Below are 21043 nucleotides of genomic sequence, written 5' to 3' on the forward strand. Positions count from 1 at the left end.
TCGAACTATCAACCCCTGTTGTACTCTGGCACTATCGAACTATCAACACATGTTTTACACCGGTACTGTCGAACTATCAACCCCGTGTTTTACTCTGGCACTATCGAACTATCAACACATGTTTTACACCGGTACTGTCGAACTATCAACCCCTGTTGTACTCTGGCACTATCGAACTATCAACACATGTTTTACACCGGTACTGTCGAACTATCAACCCCTGTTGTACTATGGCACTGTCGAACTATCAACACATGTTTTACACCGGTACTGTCGAACTATCAACCCCTGTTGTACTTGGCACTGTCGAACTATCAACACATGTTTTACACCGGTACTGTCGAACTATCAACCCCTGTTGTACTCTGGCACTATCGAACTATCAACACATGTTTTACACCGGTACTGTCGAACTATCAACCCCTGTTGTACTCTGGCACTATCGAACTATCAACACATGTTTTACACCGGTACTGTCGAACTATCAACCCCTGTTGTACTCTGGCACTATCGAACTATCAACACATGTTTTACACCGGTACTGTCGAACTATCAACCCCTGTTGTACTATGGCACTGTCGAACTATCAACACATGTTTTACACCGGTACTGTCGAACTATCAACCCCTGTTGTACTTGGCACTGTCGAACTATCAACACATGTTTTACACCGGTACTGTCGAACTATCAACCCCTGTTGTACTCTGGCACTATCGAACTATCAACACATGTTTTACACCGGTACTGTCGAACTATCAACCCCTGTTGTACTCTGGCACTATCGAACTATCAACACATGTTTTACACCGGTACTGTCGAACTATCAACCCCTGTTGTACTCTGGCACTATCGAACTATCAACACATGTTTTACCCAGGCATTGTCGAACTATCAACCCCTGTTGTACCCAGGCATTGTCGAACTATCAAACCCTGTTTTACCCCGGGACTGTCGAACTATCAATGCATGTTGTCCCCGGGCACTGTGGAACTACCAACCCCTGATTTATCCAGGCATCATATCGATGTGGCAACCCTTGTTTTATCTGGCGAGGAATTAGATACCTTCTGCTGACTTCGGCGTCACACAACATTCACTCACTCGCCCATTCACTATTCAGTATTGACCCTACACTAATCTACAGAAGTAAAACATGTTGAACGTGGAAGAACCACGGAATCGATAAGTGGCAAGGGAATGTATTTATGAGTGTAACTGTAAGATATCGCACCAAACCACGAATAGATGTGATGTTTTACAAAAGAAAACGAAATTGAAAATATTTGCAATGTTTATTGACTGCTAGCTTTCGATTACGAGGCCTACTGGCAGACCTTGGTTTCCTCATTGAAGAAGCTGCCGGGTGCACAGACCAAGTCGATGACCCTTGCACCTGACAGACACAACAGGTACTTCCTGCTGTCGCTGGGGTGACGGCGGAGAAGGCCCTCATTCGCGCATGGGTTGGGGACACATGCCTCGCCGGAAGAGGAGAAGGTGGAATGGTCTGGACATTCCTTGAGGTAGGCTACACTGTCAGTGCACTCGTAGTACTTGAGGGGGTCACTGTGGGCGATAGACGTTGGGCTATCCTCACGACACCTGTCTGTATGACACATACATTGAAATAGTTTAAACATTGATCAGATATATTACTCATCCATGGGAACTGGCAATTAAATAGGTGAGGTGAAATTGGGTTTAACGTCGCGTCCAAGATAATTGCACTTATGTAGCGACGTGCATGCACGTGTGTGTGTGTGTATGCTTTAACTAGTACGGACAGATGCCAATTTTATAGTGCTAGTCCACTGAGATACCATGCCGCGGTTTAACATGAACAGCCCACTCAGACACAGTATACAGAGCCCATCAGTCCATGTTTTAGCCCCTCAACGCCGAGCGCCAGGTAGGGTAACAAGAATTACCGTCTTTTAACGTCTTTTGGTATGACGCGGCTTGGGATCGAATCCCGGACCTTCCGCTCTCCGGGCGAACTTTCTACCACTAGACCATGGAGGCGGTGGCAATTTAATAGTATTACAGTGATAGATATGCTATTTACAATTTCAACCTGCAATCTCAGCAATAGATTCCCAAGTATATGAAGGCATATAACGACCTTCAATTTGATAAATATCCATGACAATATTTCCATAGGGCACGTGTAGACTGCATGGGCAGGGCACCGTTCCACAAAGCGATCTTGGCGCTACGATGATCGTAAGCCGTTATTAAAGTTTGGTCTTTACGACCACCTTAGTGCTAAGAACGCTTTGTGCAACGGATCCTAGGTACCCAGAATGTTGCAAGAGGCTGGTGGTGAGGATTGAGTGGTCAGGCTCAGTGACAGCAGGCCCTGTCAGCGTACAGACTGTTGCGTTTAACGTCATACACTGTCAATATTTCCAGTTCGCCCTAATCATGTGTCTAGGTTTGTCTGAGAACCTGCATCACTTCGGAATTCCCTCCTATATCAAGCTGACATTGAAACACAGTTCAAAGCAGCACCAAAGCCAACTCACTCACTCCATTGTGCTATGTGGTACTCCTACATGTAATGAATGTGTCCAGATTACACTAGGAGATTTCTGCCTTACCCCCGCAGGGTTCCGTGTTGCATTCGTGCATCTCCCTGTTCTGTGTGGCCTCGCCCTCACAGTCCCTGCCCCCGTGCATGGGGTTGGAGCAGGAGCGAGAGCGGGTGAAGTCGGTCTGGCCTCCACCGCACAGGACGGGGCACTCGGTCACTGGTGTCCAGTCCTCCCAGCCAGACCACTGACCGTCGACTAAAATATCGTCATAAAAAAACTTTCACTGACAGTAGCATGTATTTACATCAACGTTTCCTCTGTTGGTTAATCAAACCAAATATCCCAAGTCTAACGAGTCACTAAATAATCACAAAATCTGAGATTGAAATAATCTACACATTTGGATCAACATATACTCAACATCAAAAGTTCCTGTGACACCAATATTTAAGTGTATTTTTCAAACAAGTAAAGTTTGGTTTTCAATATTGTAGTACATGTATGGAATCAAGTCACAAAAAAGCATATGCTACAGAAAAGCATGCATTACATGCAAAAGTTGAGCCACATGCATTTCACTACCCAAGAATGGGTATAAAAACATGTGAGTTAACGGGATTCCATATGCATTGTTTAGCATCGTGCTGACAACAACCACTCAGAAAAACAACAAAATTACGCAATTATTCAACTTTACGAAATGCCATGCCTGTCCGAAAATGAGCGTCTGCGATCCATGGGTATGCTTGAAGCAGGATCGAGTCAACGTGATGTTGCAAGACAATTTAACGTCCACAGAAACACCATTTGGTGATATCCCACAGGACTTTGTGCGACGCCTGGTCCATTCCGTGAGACACACACGCTATAGATTTGTAAATTGACATTTTGGCATGTTCATGATTTTTTTATGAAATGAAGCATTTTCTGAAGTCAGTATGGCAAATTTAACCATTTGAACACTTACAGGAATCATTTATCTTTTGCAAACCGAAATTGTTTCAGATTTGGTAAAAAAACATAACTTTGCATTAAACCTTATTCAATGTCACAGGAACCTTTGTTGTTCAGTATATTTTACGATTGATAAATATTGTATTAATGGCTACATGTCTTGTCCGAGTCTTGTATATGTAGATCAATCTAATTCAAATTTAATATTCGTGAAAATCAAGCTGAACCATCTCTACATATAGAAAACCATCTCTCTCTCTCTCTATTTGAGTGAGTATGGTTTTACGCCGCTTTTAGCAATATTCCAGCAATATCACGGCGGGGGACACCAGAAATGGGCTTCACACATTGTACCCATGTCGGGAATCGAACCCGGGTCTTCGACGTGACGAGCGAACGCTGTAACCACTAGGCTACTCGACCGCCCCCTCTCTATGCATTTACTGACGGTGAATTTGTTTCATATTTATAAATACTGTTTCAAAAAGAGCCTATTACTTTAAGCCACTTTAATTTCTAAAGGAATTTAAACATTATGTTTCAATCACTCGGAACAGGTAAGTGCCGAAAGGTTAGCGGTATGGTGTATTTTGTTTATACTTATTTCTAATGGCAATTACGATAATGTATTTTAATTCATCATATAAACTGCGCCTACTGAGAATTATGTGCTGAGAGGCCTACATTCTGAATAAAAATGATATTGAATTATAATGATTATTGATTGAGATCAAACTAATGTATTATAGTTTTAAAACTAACATATGGAATATATTGACCACGAATAATGTGTCGCCCGCTCACTCAAGGACAGAACACCCAAACACGACCCAAATTAGCGTCATCACAACTGTGTGTGAGTTTTACCTGGGCATGGATTGCTGTTGCAGTTGGAGGAATATGTGTACTCCCCTGTGCCCCAGCAGCGAGCTCCACCATTAGCTGGTGCTGGGTTGGTGCAGGATCTGGTCCTCTTGTAGTGCTGGCGCCCAGTGCCGCACGTGGCCGAGCAGGGGCCCATCATCTGGGAGTTGGACCACGAGGACCAGCCGCCATTCACTGCAGTGTGTAATGGAGTCACAGTCAACTGTAGTTATAGCGCATCAACTGACGGACTGACATAGAAATTTAAAGATCGTACAACCATGATATCTAACAATCAAAGGTAAATTGCTAGGTAGCACAGCTCACCTTTGGGACACGGTCCGAAGCATGTGTAGGAAGAGGTCCTGGATAACACAACGAAAAAACGAATTAAACCATGACGAATGCAGTGTCGTCCTGTTTCGTCATGTGAGCTCTGACATACAGATGGCTTGACACAGATTTCAATATATAACAGTTTATCTTACATACCCATTCATAGGGTAGAGTGATAACCCACCTGTATATCCGCACACCCACCTGTACACACCTGTACCTGTGCACCTGCACCTGTACACACCTGTTTCTGTGCACCTGCACCTGTACACACCTGTATCTGGGCACCTGCACCTGTACACACCTGTATCTGGGCACCTGTATCTGGTGCACCTGTATCTGTGCACATGCACCTGACTTCTCTGTAACTGGGTACCTGTTTCTGTACCAACCTGTACCTGTGTACCTGTTTCTGTACCACCTGCACCTGTACAGATCTGTACCTGTACACACCTGTACCTGTGTACCTGCTTCTGTACCCACCTGCACCTGTACAGATCTGTACCTGTACACGCCTTGTCCTGTGCACCTTCTTCTGTACCCACCTGTATCTGGTGCACCTGCTCCTGCTCCAGCTCCACCTGCTGCTGCAGTTGGTTGTGTACCTCGTCCTGCTGTAACAGGTCTTGCGGCATCTGAAGCACACACAACACATATGAAATAGTTGGCCACATGCAGACAACATATACATCGACATACAAGCAGATGTTACACAACATACGTTGTCCCGAGACAGGGGTGTATTATTTGCCTATGTGGATCATCCCGTTAGTAGTCGGCATGTATAAGACAGCTACCAAAATAAGGAGATCAGTGAGTTAACGTATTCTTCCTTCTCATTAACATTTGATCATCTGCGTGATGATCTGACAAGACGTGGCCGCCTCCGTGGTCTAGTGGATAGAGCGTCTGCCCGGAGAGCGGAGGGTCGTGGGTTCGATCCCCGGCCGCGAAATACCAGAGATATTAAAAGATGGTGCTTATTGTTACCCTGCCTGGCGCTCGGCATTAAGGGGGAAAAACAATGATTGGTCGGTTCGGAGTCAGTATACTGTGTCTGAGTGGGGTATTCATGTTAAACTGCGGCATGGTGACTCAGTGGGCTAGCACTATAAAATAGGCATTAGTCTGGACTAGTACAAGCAGCCACACACACACACACACACACACACACACACACACACACACACATGTGCATGTACGTCGCTATATAATTGCAATAATCTTGAACGGGTCTTTAGTCCATTTCACCTTCACAGGACGTCGCTTAAGATGAACCCTTTGATCGCCCAAATTAAATGACAGATGCGTGGGTTCTTGAGCCAATCAGATGTCAACTTTATAAAAAGCTTCGAATTCATTTCTCTACCAACTCGACTTAGATATTTACAGATATAACAGAATAGAAGTTTTCACTTGAGAGTAGATGTCTCGAAGTAGATGACATGACGCTCATAAACGTCAGGGTGTATCAAATGTTCACAAATTATACCACGCGGCATTTGATATTTTACATTCGGAACTGCTCGTTTATGTTTGTTTTCGATGAGTTTATCAGTAACCTAGCTATATTCAGTAAAGGACTACACTTACCTCTTAGTGTATGCGGCCACACAGGCCACCATCAACAGGAAAACCAGGAACGCTTTCAAGTCCATGTCGACTGTAAAGATTGAGACGTCGGCTGCGTCTGCAGGGTTCGTACAAGGCTGCCATAATATATAGCAGCACCGTAAATTTATTCTAATTGATAAACTGTGTAATTCCTGTACCGCCTTGATCCTATTAGGTCTTATCGACAGACTTCATTTTCCTACTTCGTATAGAGATTAAGTTAAATACAGCCATGCAAATATGAAAGCCTGTGGCCTCATAAGGGAACAAGCATTTAATAATCATGGGGTGGGGTGGGGTTTTTCGGGGTGAATAGTTCAATAGGTAAAATATGTTTCTTTTCTGCCACCGTTTAAAATAATGTATTGGATTTACAGCACAGTTTATTTAGGACATTAAGTGAGTAATTATCCTACCTATTTTTTTTAAACCATTTCAATTTTCCCAGACCACGCCCTCCACCCATACCCTGACCCCATACTCTCTCTCTCTAACACACACACACACTCACACACCACTCTCACACACACACCACACACACTCACACACACACCACACACACACACACACACACACACACACACACACACCACACACACACACACACACACACACACACACACACACACACACACACACACACACACGCACACACACACACACACGCACACACACACACACACACACACAAACAAACAAACACAGTCCCTGTCTCTTTATCCGAGTTTGTGGCACAATTAGTAAATGTATTAATCAGAATTGAAATATTGGTCGCAAAATATTGTAAACATTTATATTTGAATGTGTGAAGGATAGCACAGGTGCACGGTCTTTGTTTGAGATACGCCTTTATCCTCTTGACGCACACGGAGCGTAATATCTACTTTAATAAATAGGTTTACATCCTAATGTATTTTTGGTGTTTTCAGGACTTTGACTTATTGAAACCCAATTGAACTCTTGTTTCACGCAAGTGTGCTGATATCAGCGGAATGTGTTTAACAGATAAGACAAAAATGCCGACCTGCGTTGTTTGAAACGACTCAATCGCCTACATGCAAATGAAAACTCACCACTTTATGGCTTTTGTTTGTTTGTTGTTCAACGCCGCACTCAGAAATATTCCAGCTGTACGACGGCGGTCTGTAAATAATCGAGTCTAGACCAGACAATCCAGTTATTGACATCATGTGCATCGATCTACGCAATTTGGATACGATAACATGCATCAACCAGGTCAACGAGCCTTGTTACAACCCTTAATGTAAAAATTACTCCTTAATGTAAAAAAAATTACATTAAGGTTTGCGGGTTAACTCTTGTTACAACCCTTAATGTAAAAAAATACTCTTAATGTAAAAATATTTTATATTAAGAGTTGCGGGTTCACCCTTGTTACAACTCTTAATGTAAAAAATACTCTTAATGTAAAAAAATTTACATTAAGGGTTGAAGTGATAGATAATATTGTTTTTACATTAAGGGTTATCACTATGAAATAATACTTATCGAACTTTCATGAAACTTCGCAGATTTAATTTATCGTTACTTTGTCTAGATGTGCAAATGACTGATCATTTATAGATCCCCTCTCCACAACGACCACCTGGTTGTTATATTCAGGCTCCATAAAAGGGTTAATGACCCCTAACCCCTTTAACCGATTTTTATCAAACTTGCTGTTTTACAAAGGTTATTTTTCGATGCTCTGCAAGGCAAGGTTGCTATCTTAATACCGTAACGAAAGAAAGGAGGACTCAGCCCAAGCAGATCAGACCAAGTTGTAGATGATGTTGGGTTGTAAGAATGGTCCATAAACAGAGTTTTAGGCATAAAATAAAGGACATTTTGTCAGTTATGACATACGGCAGTTTAGCATACACCAGAATCATATGCCATTACTAACGAAAGGAATTCTAATGCAATGATGTTTAGTTAGAAAAAACAACAACCGTAGATTTCCCAAGTACCGTGCCGAGTCAAATATAGCCACTTAAAGTTTACATTTTTCGAATATGAATTCTATACCTTTTCTTAAGCAGTTTAGCATATCCTGAAGTACGAGTAGAGTAGAGTATTTCATATCAGTTCATATAGGAACCGACCATTCGATCTTCGGGGTGGGTGGGTGGGGGTGGGTGGGGTTGGGGGGTGGGGCTCAATTTCGACCAATCAGATGCCTCGTAAATAACGTAAATAACGTAAATAACGTCATATTGTATAGTGTCCCTAGATACACCTTTGTAACAAGATTTACAAAATCGTCAGTTATGACCCATAAAGAAAACCTGTTAATAACGACCAGGTTGTCCTTGTTGAGAGATTGTTGGAATATGTAAGGTGTACTGCACTTACACAAGTTCAATGGCTCTACTTTCTGTTGTTCCTGAATAAACGCGCACAGTTGAAGGAAGCTATTACGAATAATTAGTCTTCACTTTATTCAGTACTTGTAGGCCATGGCACTTTATGTACAAACGAAATACAATTTAAGTGCAAACAGTATAAAATACAATGCATTCCTTTGCATTTTAATTTTGAAAAAGCAGTTTTAACATAATTGCATATTATCAAAGTTTATTTGTGTATTTGCGTTCTTACAGCATTGCCGTAAAAACAAGTACTTTTCTGTATTCATATTGATAATAGGGTCTTGCGATGACAGTAGTGTATTAAACTTCAGAATATTTGGAAAGATGTAAAAACTTTGCTTCAGATGGCTATAACATAGAAAAAAAATTAAAAAGTGATATTCATTTTCGATATGGTTTAGGTTACAAACTTTACATTTTCTAAATTCACGAGGAATATTGAACTGAACCCCAAACGAGTCCTGATTTTATTTACAGTTATACTACTCAAATAGTTCTCACATGAAATGGATGTTTAAAACTGTGCATAATAAGCCATTTGGGGTTTTTCGCATAAATTACCATGCCAAACCTGAAAAAAAGGGTTTTAACCGCTGACGTAACATATTTAATTATTTATTACCACATGTTTGAAAGTACCAGACATCACCAAAACCTAATCTGAAAGTAACAGATTTAAGTTTCGTTACCCAATTTACGTGGCCTTGTTCATCGTACAACAGCAGCATATTGTAAGATTTTGGGGGTATACGAGATTCCTGCATATTATAAAGAGACAGCCAATATTTGACACATTTCAAAACAGCGAGCGACTGAATAGAACATCTGCCAGACTCGGTTCTATGACACTGAACCCCCAAATTCCAGCCCCGTATAAAAGTATTGGTGTTATCTCTGATCAAAACATTTGAAGTAAAAGTGAGGCGAGTGTGGTTTCAAGGAATGTATACTAATTAACAGGACCATGAACACCTTTCTTGCCTCAATTGGAATATTATTTAAGCATTCGACCTCAGTAATCTATTGCTAAAATACAAGCCAAGATAACTGTATCCAGTAACTACTTTATACGCATTTCCATCATAATACCATTTTTTCATAACGTGATAAACCTCGCCTATTTTTGAAAAACAACTATTTTTGTTTCCATTTTGTAACCAATTCGTTTATGAAAAAAACTGAAACAAAAAGGGACAAAGCATACACCCTTGACCCACACCCATGAAGCAACACCTATACCAGATACTCTGTTGTTTGAACGAACACAGGCCTTGACATTACTGTACAAGGATTGTAACATTTTACCCATTTTAGCACTCAAACCATGTTTGTACAATGGCTTCCATAGATGTCGTCAAGCCAGCTGATTTATTATGTTTCCAGGCACTGTTGCTTTCAAAAAGTTCGGATCTGGTGATTGTGGATTCTAATATGTCAATTGTCAGTACTTGCACATAACCATGACCTGTCACTATGTCCTCCACCTCACCAAGATTATTCTGAATACCCATTGGTTCAGAATTCTGCGACGAGAAATAGTTCCCCAGTCTTGTATATCAATAGGGTTGGGTCGTTGCGGTCGTCCAGACATACGTTTTATGATGTCCCAGAAACGTTTAGAGTCTACCGCTGCTGCATTTTCTAGGTCACTCTTTTTACATTGTGCAAACTGGTCCTTCCTGATTCCACACAGTTATCTGTATTCATTGCAAACTTTGTTTTACTTAATAAGGTATGAGTTATCTTTAGTTATTTCTGAACGCATTTACATAATGGCACCGTTCATGTTTTTTTACAGAGACATTCATCATCATCGGGGAACATGTCACTCGATGCCAAACCATAATCTATCACACTACACCCTAAATGCCCAATAGGAGGCACGGGTGGCCAAGTCGTCTAAGGCGCCGCAATTCGCTGTACAGAGTTGCGTCCCTTGGGTACGCCAGAAACCTATGATTGTAGGTTCGAATCCCGGTTCGCCCCGATTATGTTGTTAGGTTTGTCAGCACCATACCCGTGCACGTGCTTGTGGGTTTCACCGAAGTGATAAACGTCTGAGGCCTGCATCACTTCGGGCTTTCCTCCAACATTAAACTGGCCTCAAGCCGTGATATGAATGGAATACTGTTAAAAATGGCGTTAAATCCAACTCACTCGCTCACTTAATGCCCAATAAATGTTCAGTCACCGATTTGATAGTCAGTTCCAAATCTTCCATTCACAATATGTTTGTTCAGAATTAAACACATTTCCAAAAGAATTTTTCCAAAGTAAATTATCACATGAATATCCCTCCATTTCAAATTGTGTAAAAACATCTATTAAGTAATTATTACTTTTAACATGGTGTATAACATCGTTCTCCACATAGTTCCGCGTCACACCGGTTCTACTGTTCATGTACAATGGACCTGTGAAGATCTGGGCAGAATAGGTCTTCAGCAACCCATTCTTGCCATAAAAGGCGACTATGCTTGTCGTAAGAGGCGACTAAAGGGATCGGGTGGTCAGACTCGCCGACTTGGTTGATGCATGTCCTCAAATCCCAAATGCGTGGATCGATGCTCATGATGTCGACCACTGGATTGTCTGGTCAAGACTCGATTATTTACAGACCATCGTCATGTAGCTGGAATATGGCTGAGTGCGGCGTTAAACAACAGGCAAACAAACAAACAAACAAACCCAAGTACAATGATAGAAACAGCTGTGTATTCTTCCAGTGTACTCAATAAAAAAATACAACAAAATCTCTACCCCATTTTGTCTATCTTTGTTATTATTACCAGGTCGATCTCTCCGGCTGGATATATGTAAACACACATAATGTAGCGCTACTGAAACCAAACATACTTTTATCCAACTGAATAGTAATAGCATGTTATCTGTAGCGAAATTTTGTGAATAGTGAATATTTTATCAAAGGTATTCCTCCCGAATACCTCCCGAATACCTCCCGAATACCTCCCGAACTTGGACCTTTTACGAATTACGCGTATTACTAATAATTGCAAGAAACCGAGCAAAAACAATAAAAAACGTGAACATAGCAAAACGTATCCTATATTTCAAATCAAACTTTGTTTATAAGAATATTTTACATTAAGGGGCGATATGTACGATATCAACCCTTAATGTAAAAAAATATGTTTTACATTAAGGGTTGCGGGTTGTTACTCTTAATGTAAAAACGTAACCCTTAATGTAAAAAGTTTTACATTAAGAGTAATTTTTACATTAAGGGTTGTAACAGAGCCTGACCACCCGATCCCGTAAGTCGCTTCTTACGACAAACATAGTCGCCTTTTACGGCAAGCATGGGTTCATTTATTTCAAGTACTCTGCATCATCAAGTCATTTCTCGAGCGGTATATTTTAAGGTGACGTCTAAATTAATACGGAATATAATTATGAGTGACTACCTGATGAATCAAAACATCCGTAATAGCCCATTACCTGGGGCTATAGCGAGACTGACACCAAACAGGAGTAGCATGTTTTGAGAAATAGTTTTACATTCACACCGACAATGGTTATCTCCCTTTAACTAATGGTTGGTTTTACAAATGGTCAATTTTACATTGCATTATTTAAGCTGAATAAGTATGCGTTAAATTAACGTGACGTCATGAGTAGTCACCCGAGCGTGTCCGACATAGACAAATAGTCATTGATGAACGTGTTGATTAAGGAAATGTGCATCAGAAAATTCAACAGTGGACATCAGTCATATGTGACCACGGCCGTCCCCAGTCGTATCCTTGAGGAATGGTATACTTGACCGTGGGTCAAGATGAAGTACTGGACACAACTTCTTTGTAAGTAGAAAATTATTATTGCATGGTGATACTTGTTTATATTTATATTTATATGAAAGAATTGTTTTTTATTTCTTAAAAAATTAATCTGCTCATTTTGAAGTACAAGTAAATCAATTCAGCATTCATGTTATATACTTTCACTCTAGTACCTTGTGTTGTAATATCAACTACTAATCAGTTTACACACAAAGTTGGCTGGTCATCTATAGAAAAGCAAAACTGTTCGTTAAAAGTCTGACAAGACCAACAATGAACATATTATGACGCCTAACCACGTTTGATAATTGAGCCGATTATCTATAAGATCAGAGGTTTCAATGTGTAACCGGATTTGCGTGGATTGTTGCTCTGTTATCAATCACTGGCTTGTCTGAACCAAACTATTTACAGGCCACTAGTTACAATTTTGCTGACTACAACATCAAACATTATAAAAATTCAAAACCAGTAATACACTAGTATCATACATCTTATAGTATATATGAATCTTATAATATATACATTTCAAACATTAAAATGTACCTAATGCGTTCTAAGAAGTACATGCATCAAAACTTGGGAAACTGTTGCCATGCGTCTATCTGGTTGTGATTTATTACGTAATTTATTTCATCACAGTCCTGTCAGTCGTCGTGACCACCTACAGCGACATCTCCGCACAAAATGTCACCACAGAGGGGACAGAGACGGTGTCAACTGTTTCGATACATAGAGAAGTTCGCCCAGTGTCGTAAGTAATTTATCATTTTATTTTGGGTTATAAATAACATTAAATCCACCCAAGCTTCTCGTCATGTTGTAATACACAGTAACCCCATGAGCGGTCGTATAACCACAGTAGTGACATATGATACCCCCTTTTTAACAGCTGGCGTGATTAAAAAAACTGCAAAATCATTCGGTACTATCTTGATAAATTCTTATGCAAATATCTTTACTTTGTACCTCTGGTGCATTATGACAATGCCTATATTTACCTGAGGAAATATATTTGTATATTTCTCGAAACTATACGAGTACGATACATAATATAGAAAATACTACATCACTGCATCGAATCTGAGCATAATCTTTGACGTATTCGTTTATTGTAAGTTACCAAGTATAGACAATCACTGATGTAACGAAAAGAGTAAAAGAGCAACGGAAATATGAAAGTGAAAACATGTCTGTACATAATACATTAGCTTGAACAGTTTTCTTACACAACGTCGTGTCGAGATACTGTTGTGCAATATAGTTCATTAACATAAGAAGTATTACTAATACTCAATCAATTCAATCAACCATGAATAAAATCCACGTCTACGTCATGACCGATGATAGGAATGCGGATGTGTTGGTGTCAGAGGAAAATATAAGATAGCTACAAAGACTTTTGATAGACACTTCTTAGACAAAGAATTGAAGATCTAGACGGCTGAGTCTTAGAATAAGCCAATGTATAGCCGGGGGCATGTATTACGCACTGCTCTTAATCCGTATACCCTGCAGGAAGGGTCAGCGGGGATTATAGTCTACCTCCGTCTCTCTTCCTGTTGCCGACGTAACTTATCATGCCATATACTGCAAACTTCCTCTTTGTCGTAATGTTATACGAGGCGTGCAGCTACAATTACTACGGGTTATATATCTATCAATAGCAAACACATTTATTATATACTGTATGTATAAGTATTCATCTTAACACGACTTTAAAGAGAGGGCTTCATTCTACGAGTTGACTGTGTCTCTTAACTGAAGTTATGTCACACATGGCTGCCATCAACTATCGCCCCGTACAATGCTTTTGTATGTAATCTTGCCTGTTTACAGTAACTAAGGGACAGGCCTTTTTAAGAAAAATAATATGATCCTGATTTATTTTTTTAAACAGAAACAATTTGCAACAATGTAATTTTATGGAAGACAATTTCTTTTTTTCAACAGTCTGAGCATAATTATATTTTTAAAATAAATACGTTAAAATATGTTACTTTCTATTGCCCTGTCTGGCAAGTACTGACCGAGTCAGTGTACTGTGTCTGTGTCCGTGTTACACTGCGGCATGGTATCCGATCAGTTGGACAACCCAATGCAGCCATACACAAACAGCCACACACACACGTGTATGCAATGTAAATGATTCAGAAATAATCTTGAACACGACGTTTAACACTATCTCAACAATATATTTTGTTTCTCCAAAACAGTTTTGGCCTTCCCGCTTCTCAAAGCGCTGGAATTCAAACAGCATCTACAACTTCTTTGACACCAACAACAACGACGACAGCTAGACAATGTCCACCGGGTGAGAGATGGAACAGACCCAGGACAGTCAGGTAAGGTTTCAGCTTCCCCATCCAGACACTCCACAAACCACCAACATATGTATTATACGCTCTAAGTAATGATCTTTATCAGAGGGCCACGGGTAGCCCAGTCGTTTAAGGCGCCACAATTCGCTGTTTGAGAAATTCGAGTTGAAACCTATGATAGTGAGTTCCAATCCCGGTTCTCCCCGATTACATTTCTAGGTTTGTCAGCACCATACCCATGCACGTGGGATTCACCGAAGTGGTAAATGTCTGAGACCTGCATCACTTCGGGCTTTCCTTACACATAAAGCTGACACGCCCTGATAAAACTGGAATATTATTCAAAGCGGCGTTAAACCCAACTCACTCACTCTTTACCAGACACTGAACTCAAAATGGCTTCCATTCGATACGGTAACGCCATGACCTCGCCCTGTGCTAAGGTTACGTCTGTGGTTTGTCCTTCGCCCGCTAACGTTGTCTCCCTCCGCCAGCTTCCTGGAGTGTCTGTGTGAGGTGGGAGGCGCGGACCATCAGCCATGTATCCTCAGACTCAGCAACGTCCTGGGAGCCTTTTCCGGAATGGTCATACCGGCCATTCTTCCTCGACTGACCGGCACCGACGTCGGCTTCCTCTATCTCTGGACATTTGAGGGTAAGCCAGCATGACATCCAAGTTTCCTCACCAACAAAAAGATTATAACTCTTGCCTGAATCCAAACTTCTAACGAAAACCAGCAAAACTATTTCAAGTCAATTACTGGTCATATGTAAACCATAATGTTTGGTTATATACAGCTGCAAGAAATGAGTATTTGTAACATTCACACCAATAGCTTATAAAATGTTTTAATGATTCCTTCTGACAGTAAGTGACATATAAATGAATCGGGTGGTCAGGCTCTGTGACTTGGTGGATTGCGAATCATCGATCCCGGACGCCTTGAGAAGCTGCTCAGTAAATCAATCACTGGATTTACACCAGATAGCCCCGACTCAGTCATATAATACTAGCTCTGTTATAGTTGGAGTAGTGCTTACTGTAGTTGAAACAACAAACAAACCCTATTAATGATGTTACAAAAGTACAAAATCTCAGGGCTTGGCTATTAAAGGCTATTAAGGCTTTTCTATATATTCCAGGCTTTCAGTGCAACCCCTTCATGGGGATGGGTGGTTTGAGCATTGCGTGTTACCATGACGTCGGAAATTCCCCTTTCTCCAGAGACTGTCGGTGAGCGTTCGCTGGAGGGCCTGGGTAGCAACATGCGTTGCCACGAAGCGTGGAAAGGATTGCTTTAGAACACCTTAGATTTTACTAGACATGATCTTTTTTAAATCTTTAAAAACAAGTATGTTCATGTCTGTCAGGGAGGACAGAATACGTTTCAATATAAAAACCTCGCAAGTGCGGACCGGAACAATATTATTCTGGGCCATCTCTGTAAAGGGAGATTACTCAGTGTCAATTTGTCGTGAATATGGATATGTGTTGAACTTAATAAGATCGATTGGGCATGTTTTTAATAAATTTACAATGTCAGACAATAATCTTTATTTGGAAATCTATTTTGACTGTTTCCTTTTCGGGTAAAATAATCTAAGAATCTACTTATCGACCCTTTTAGAATAGTTTAAGAAATATTCTAACCTGATTATGTGAAAGGTCTGTCATTAAGGACTTGTACTCTTTGTGTAGTTTCAGCAGGTCCCGTTATTTCTGTGAGTTGCTGATTTGCATCGACACCGTCCTCGGCGACACAAGGAGTGCCCCGCAAGACTTCCTCAACTGTGAGCATCAGTCCTTGACATTCACATTGAACACTGTATTGGTTACATATTGCCTATTAGTCCTACTAGATGACACTGTTTGACATTCACATTGAACACTGTATTGGTTACATATTGCCTATTAGTCCTACTAGATGACACTGTTTGACATTCACATTGAACACTGTATTGGTTACATATTGCCTATTAGTCCTACTAGGTGACACTGTTTGACATTCACATTGAACACTGTATTGGTTACATATTGCCTATTAGTCCTACTAGATAATACTGTTTGACATTCACATTGAACACTGTAATGGTTACATATTGCCTATTAGTCCTACTAGATAATACTGTTTGACATTCACATTGAACACTGTATTGGTTACATATTGCCTATTAGTCCTACTAGATAATACTGTTTGACATTCACATTGAACACTGTATTGGTAACATATTGCCTATACAGTGTTTGACATTGCCTATACACTGTTTGACATTCACACTGAACACTGTATTGGTTACATATTACCAATTAGTCCTACTAGATAACACTGTTTGACATTCACACTGAACACTATTGTACTTATTTCCCATTAGACCTGCTAGATAACACTGTTTGACATTCTCGTCGGTACAAATGAGGAAAGAAATCCTAGGACTGAAAGGGCATGTGATTTTCTAACGGGTGTTAATTATTCTTTTGTGCAGGTGTACGGAGGATAGCCGTACCTATCAACAACACGCCAGTCAACTCATGGCCGCCACCCCGAACACCCCACCCACCTATCATCATCACCCAACGACACACAACCACCACAGAAGAACCTGCTGTGACGTCATCATTGCGTCATGATGACTCCGACCACGCCAACAACGTTGATTACGACCACGATGAACACGGATCACTGGGCGATGAGCACTACAAGTATGGTAGGACTCGTTAAGGATGCTGTCTGAAAACATGTCATCTGCAATTCCTCTTTACCCATTATTATCTCTTCAGAAAGTTCTAATTCACAACTCTATTTGTGAGTGAGTGAGTTTGATTAAACCCTGTTTTTAGCAGTATTCCAGTTATATCACGACGTGTCAGCTTAATGTGGGAGGAGAGCCCGCAGTGATGCAGGTTTCAGGCGTTCACCACTTTGATGAAACCCACGAGCACGGGTATGGTGCCCAAGGGGCAGTACTCTGCACAGCGAATTCTGGCACCTTTGACGACTGGGGCACCCCCACCCCACCCCTTTGTTTTACATAATGGTTGATCTTGATTTCTTGTGTCCCCCTTCAGATATTATTCGAATTGTTGGCGGCGTGTTTGGCGGCGTCATGACCGGCATATTCATCACCGCTGTCATCTTCATCGTCTGCTGGTTTTCGAAACGGAGGAGGTAATTTTCTTTCTCAAATATCTCGTATTCTCGTTGAATGCTAAGCCCTAGGCAGGAATTGTCAACTGAGTCTTCAATGTTTGTGGAAAAGGCTTACCGAATCATTTGGATAAAAATACATTTGGAAAGACGACTTATCTCGTATTCGACAGTGAAGAATATCATAAACGACGTTAAGACATTTAACCTGTTACATCGAGGATGACTTGAGAGATATGTTATGTGAAAGCGTGAACGACCAAATGTAGTACACAACCAGTTCAGCACAGTTTCGAACCAACGTTCATCTGTTGGATATCTCAAATACAAGATGTTTCTCAGGGAGCAATGTCAAATTGTTACATGTAATACTAGTTACGGTGACAACAATAGTCATACTCTGGTAATATAACAGACATTCTGCATTTCAGAGCAAATTCTACATCCTCTTCACCTCGGCCCAGGATGTCAGTCCGTAAACAAGAGTCTGCCATTTATGCTGAAGTGGATGATAATGTATGTAGCGTAGTGTGTCGGAGACCTGAGATTGAGTCGAGATTGGGGGCCTGTCTAGAAATGAAATACAGTATACGGTGCGGTTGGGAATCTATTCCAGCCTAAAAAGCTCCATTCACAAGACTAAACCCCCTTAACCCGCCAACATAAGAATAAAGAATAAAATGGTGCTGATGGCACAAACTGTAGCAAACGCAGCACCTTAGTGAAATTTATACATCTTAGTGTAAAAGTTTTCATGACTCCTGTAGAAGGAAAGTATAAGTTTTTATATAATTGCAATGAATGTTTGATTTCAAGATTTAAGGCTTATTACACTGACATATTCTTGATTTCAAGGGTTCGGACACCGGCCTCTGCAATGCTGGCTATCTTGCTCGCCATGCTCCTGATATCATCAGCGTTGTTGGCAACAAGTCCGCAGCCGACGACGCCTCCTACAATACCCTTAATAACATCAACATCTCCCCGGGGGCACGAGGATACCTGGGGCGCCCCCTGTCGGTAGACAGTCAACAGTACTCGACTATAACGGACCAAGACACGTTGTCCAAGCGGTCGTCTCGAAGCAGCGTCTACAACAAGCTTAGAGAGGATGGGAAGAGCACCGCCAGCGAGCACGTGTACCACCGAGCACAGTTCCCTCCCTATGAGGAGTACCAACCTGCGGCGGAGGAGTATGACTGTGGCGCCAAGAAGCACAACAACTGTGATGGTCCCCAGAAAACCATCATGAAGAAACAACCTTCTACCAGCTCTATAAAGAAGAGGGTGTACTTCACCCTGGAACCGATGGAGTTCTCGGGAAAGGCGATCGACAAGATGTAAAGGCTCTTTGAAGCATCACTGACACAACGTTATTGAATGCTAAGCCCTAGGCAGGAATTGTCAACAGAGTCTTCAATGTTTGTGGGAAAGGCTTACCGAATCATTTGAAAAAATACATTTGGAAAGACGACTTATACTCACTTACCTTTCGTTTTAACGCCCCTTTGATAATGTAGTTACACGGGAATCCCTCCATACACCAGACACGCTTTTCTGTTTTTCGAACTCCGTGTACATGTAGTCAATAATGTGCCCAATTGTTCGTTCAATGTTTGAACACTTCGATATTCGCGTAATCAGATGATTGATTTTTCCCTTCAGAATTTGAATCACCAAATGTGATAGGTTTGGGGTCCCGCGAAGGCCCCTGTATCACAAGCCAACAAAGGCTCAGTTGTCAAAGTCGATATACAGAGAAAAGGCCCAGAGGACCCATCGTGCTTTGGTTCAATTTCTGGATTATCGTTCTTGGTTTGTTAACACCATATCGGTGTATGTGGGTTTCTTCAAAGGTGTTGACGTTATCTTTGCTGTCCCCTCTCAATGATGTAAGCATCGTAATTCTATTGAAACTCGTTTAAAGTGCGCGGTAAACCTCACGCCATGGAAAGCGTGCTTTTGTCACCTGAACATCTACATTGTTATGCGTCGTGTTTCAGTCACTGGTTTCCGACAGGATGATAAAATCACATGCCCAGCAACGTGTTGGCGAAATGGTATACACAATAATATAACATACAACACACTATATACGCGACTACACGAAACATACCCACCAAGATAGCCTGCCTTTTTAGACTACTTTTCTGTTTGATTGTTACAGTTCATTCAGATGATCTTTACAATTGGGTAATGGATGATGTTTTACTATTTCATTTTTATGTCTGTTCACTTCTAATCTGGCTGTGCAATATATACATCCATTGCTTCTGTTCTGCGGGCATATGTGCAATGAATACTGAATTGTGAATTAAACATATTTCAGTCTCTGGTTCTTTTGTTATTCCTGTGCCGGTGTTAAGCCTGACATGGCATATTTCACTGTATTTGACTGATTGCAACTGATTACATTGCAGTGAAAATATCAACTTTTTCATTATGTGTGCTCAACTAGTTCCAGCTGTATAGCAATCAGTGGTATCCTGCCTAGGGGATTTTCTACTATCACATTGGCATTTCTTTCGTGAGCAATTATTCCGAAATCAAACTTTTTGAAACCCTATCAATATATTTTCAAAACTTAAACAATTTTGCACAATCATTAATACTACAGCCTAACGCACAGCCACTGGTACTACAGCCTAACGCACAGCCACTGGTACTACAGCCTCACGCACAGCCACTGGTACTACAGCCTCACACACAGCCACTGGTACTACAGCCTCACACACAGCCACTGGTACTACAGCCTCACACACAGCCACTGGTACTACAGCCTCATACACAGCCACTGACACTACAGCCTCACACAAAGCCACTGGTACTACAGCCTCACACACAGCCACTGGTACTACAGCCTCACACACAGCCACTGGTACTACAGCCTCACACACAGCCACTGGTACTACAGCCTCACACACAGCCACTGGTACCAGTCTCCTGTCAAACGACTGGTACTACAGCCTCACACACAGCCACTGGTACTACATCCTCACACACAGCCACTGGTACTACAGCCTCACACACAGCCACTGGTACTACAGCCTCACACACAGCCACTGGTACTACATTATCCACCGCCACTAAAGCCTTACGCAC

The 21043-nt window shown here is 41.3% G+C and overlaps 2 protein-coding genes across 2 annotated transcripts; one reads left to right on the forward strand and one right to left on the reverse strand.

Moving 5' to 3' along the window:
• Positions 1–1278: 1278 nt before the first annotated feature.
• Positions 1279–6384, reverse strand: LOC124118207 (coadhesin-like). Its single transcript, XM_046480329.2, has 6 exons — positions 6282–6384; positions 5234–5323; positions 4680–4717; positions 4356–4547; positions 2601–2789; positions 1279–1606 (listed from the first exon to the last, which is right to left on the reverse strand). Exons 1-6 carry the CDS (start codon positions 6344–6346, stop codon positions 1323–1325), a joined length of 858 nt encoding a protein of 285 aa, XP_046336285.1. The 5' UTR covers positions 6347–6384; the 3' UTR covers positions 1279–1322.
• A 6010-nt stretch (positions 6385–12394) lies between these two features.
• Positions 12395–20263, forward strand: LOC124118208. Its single transcript, XM_046480330.2, has 10 exons — positions 12395–12495; positions 13117–13228; positions 14691–14819; positions 15290–15450; positions 15939–16029; positions 16495–16586; positions 17280–17501; positions 17863–17962; positions 18373–18457; positions 18797–20263. Exons 1-10 carry the CDS (start codon positions 12471–12473, stop codon positions 19283–19285), a joined length of 1506 nt encoding a protein of 501 aa, XP_046336286.1. The 5' UTR covers positions 12395–12470; the 3' UTR covers positions 19286–20263.
• Positions 20264–21043: the final 780 nt, after the last annotated feature.

The sequence above is a fragment of the Haliotis rufescens genome, unplaced genomic scaffold (genome assembly GCF_023055435.1).
Source record: "Haliotis rufescens isolate VD_foot unplaced genomic scaffold, xgHalRufe1.0.p SCAF_22, whole genome shotgun sequence".
Taxonomy (NCBI): domain Eukaryota; kingdom Metazoa; phylum Mollusca; class Gastropoda; order Lepetellida; family Haliotidae; genus Haliotis; species Haliotis rufescens.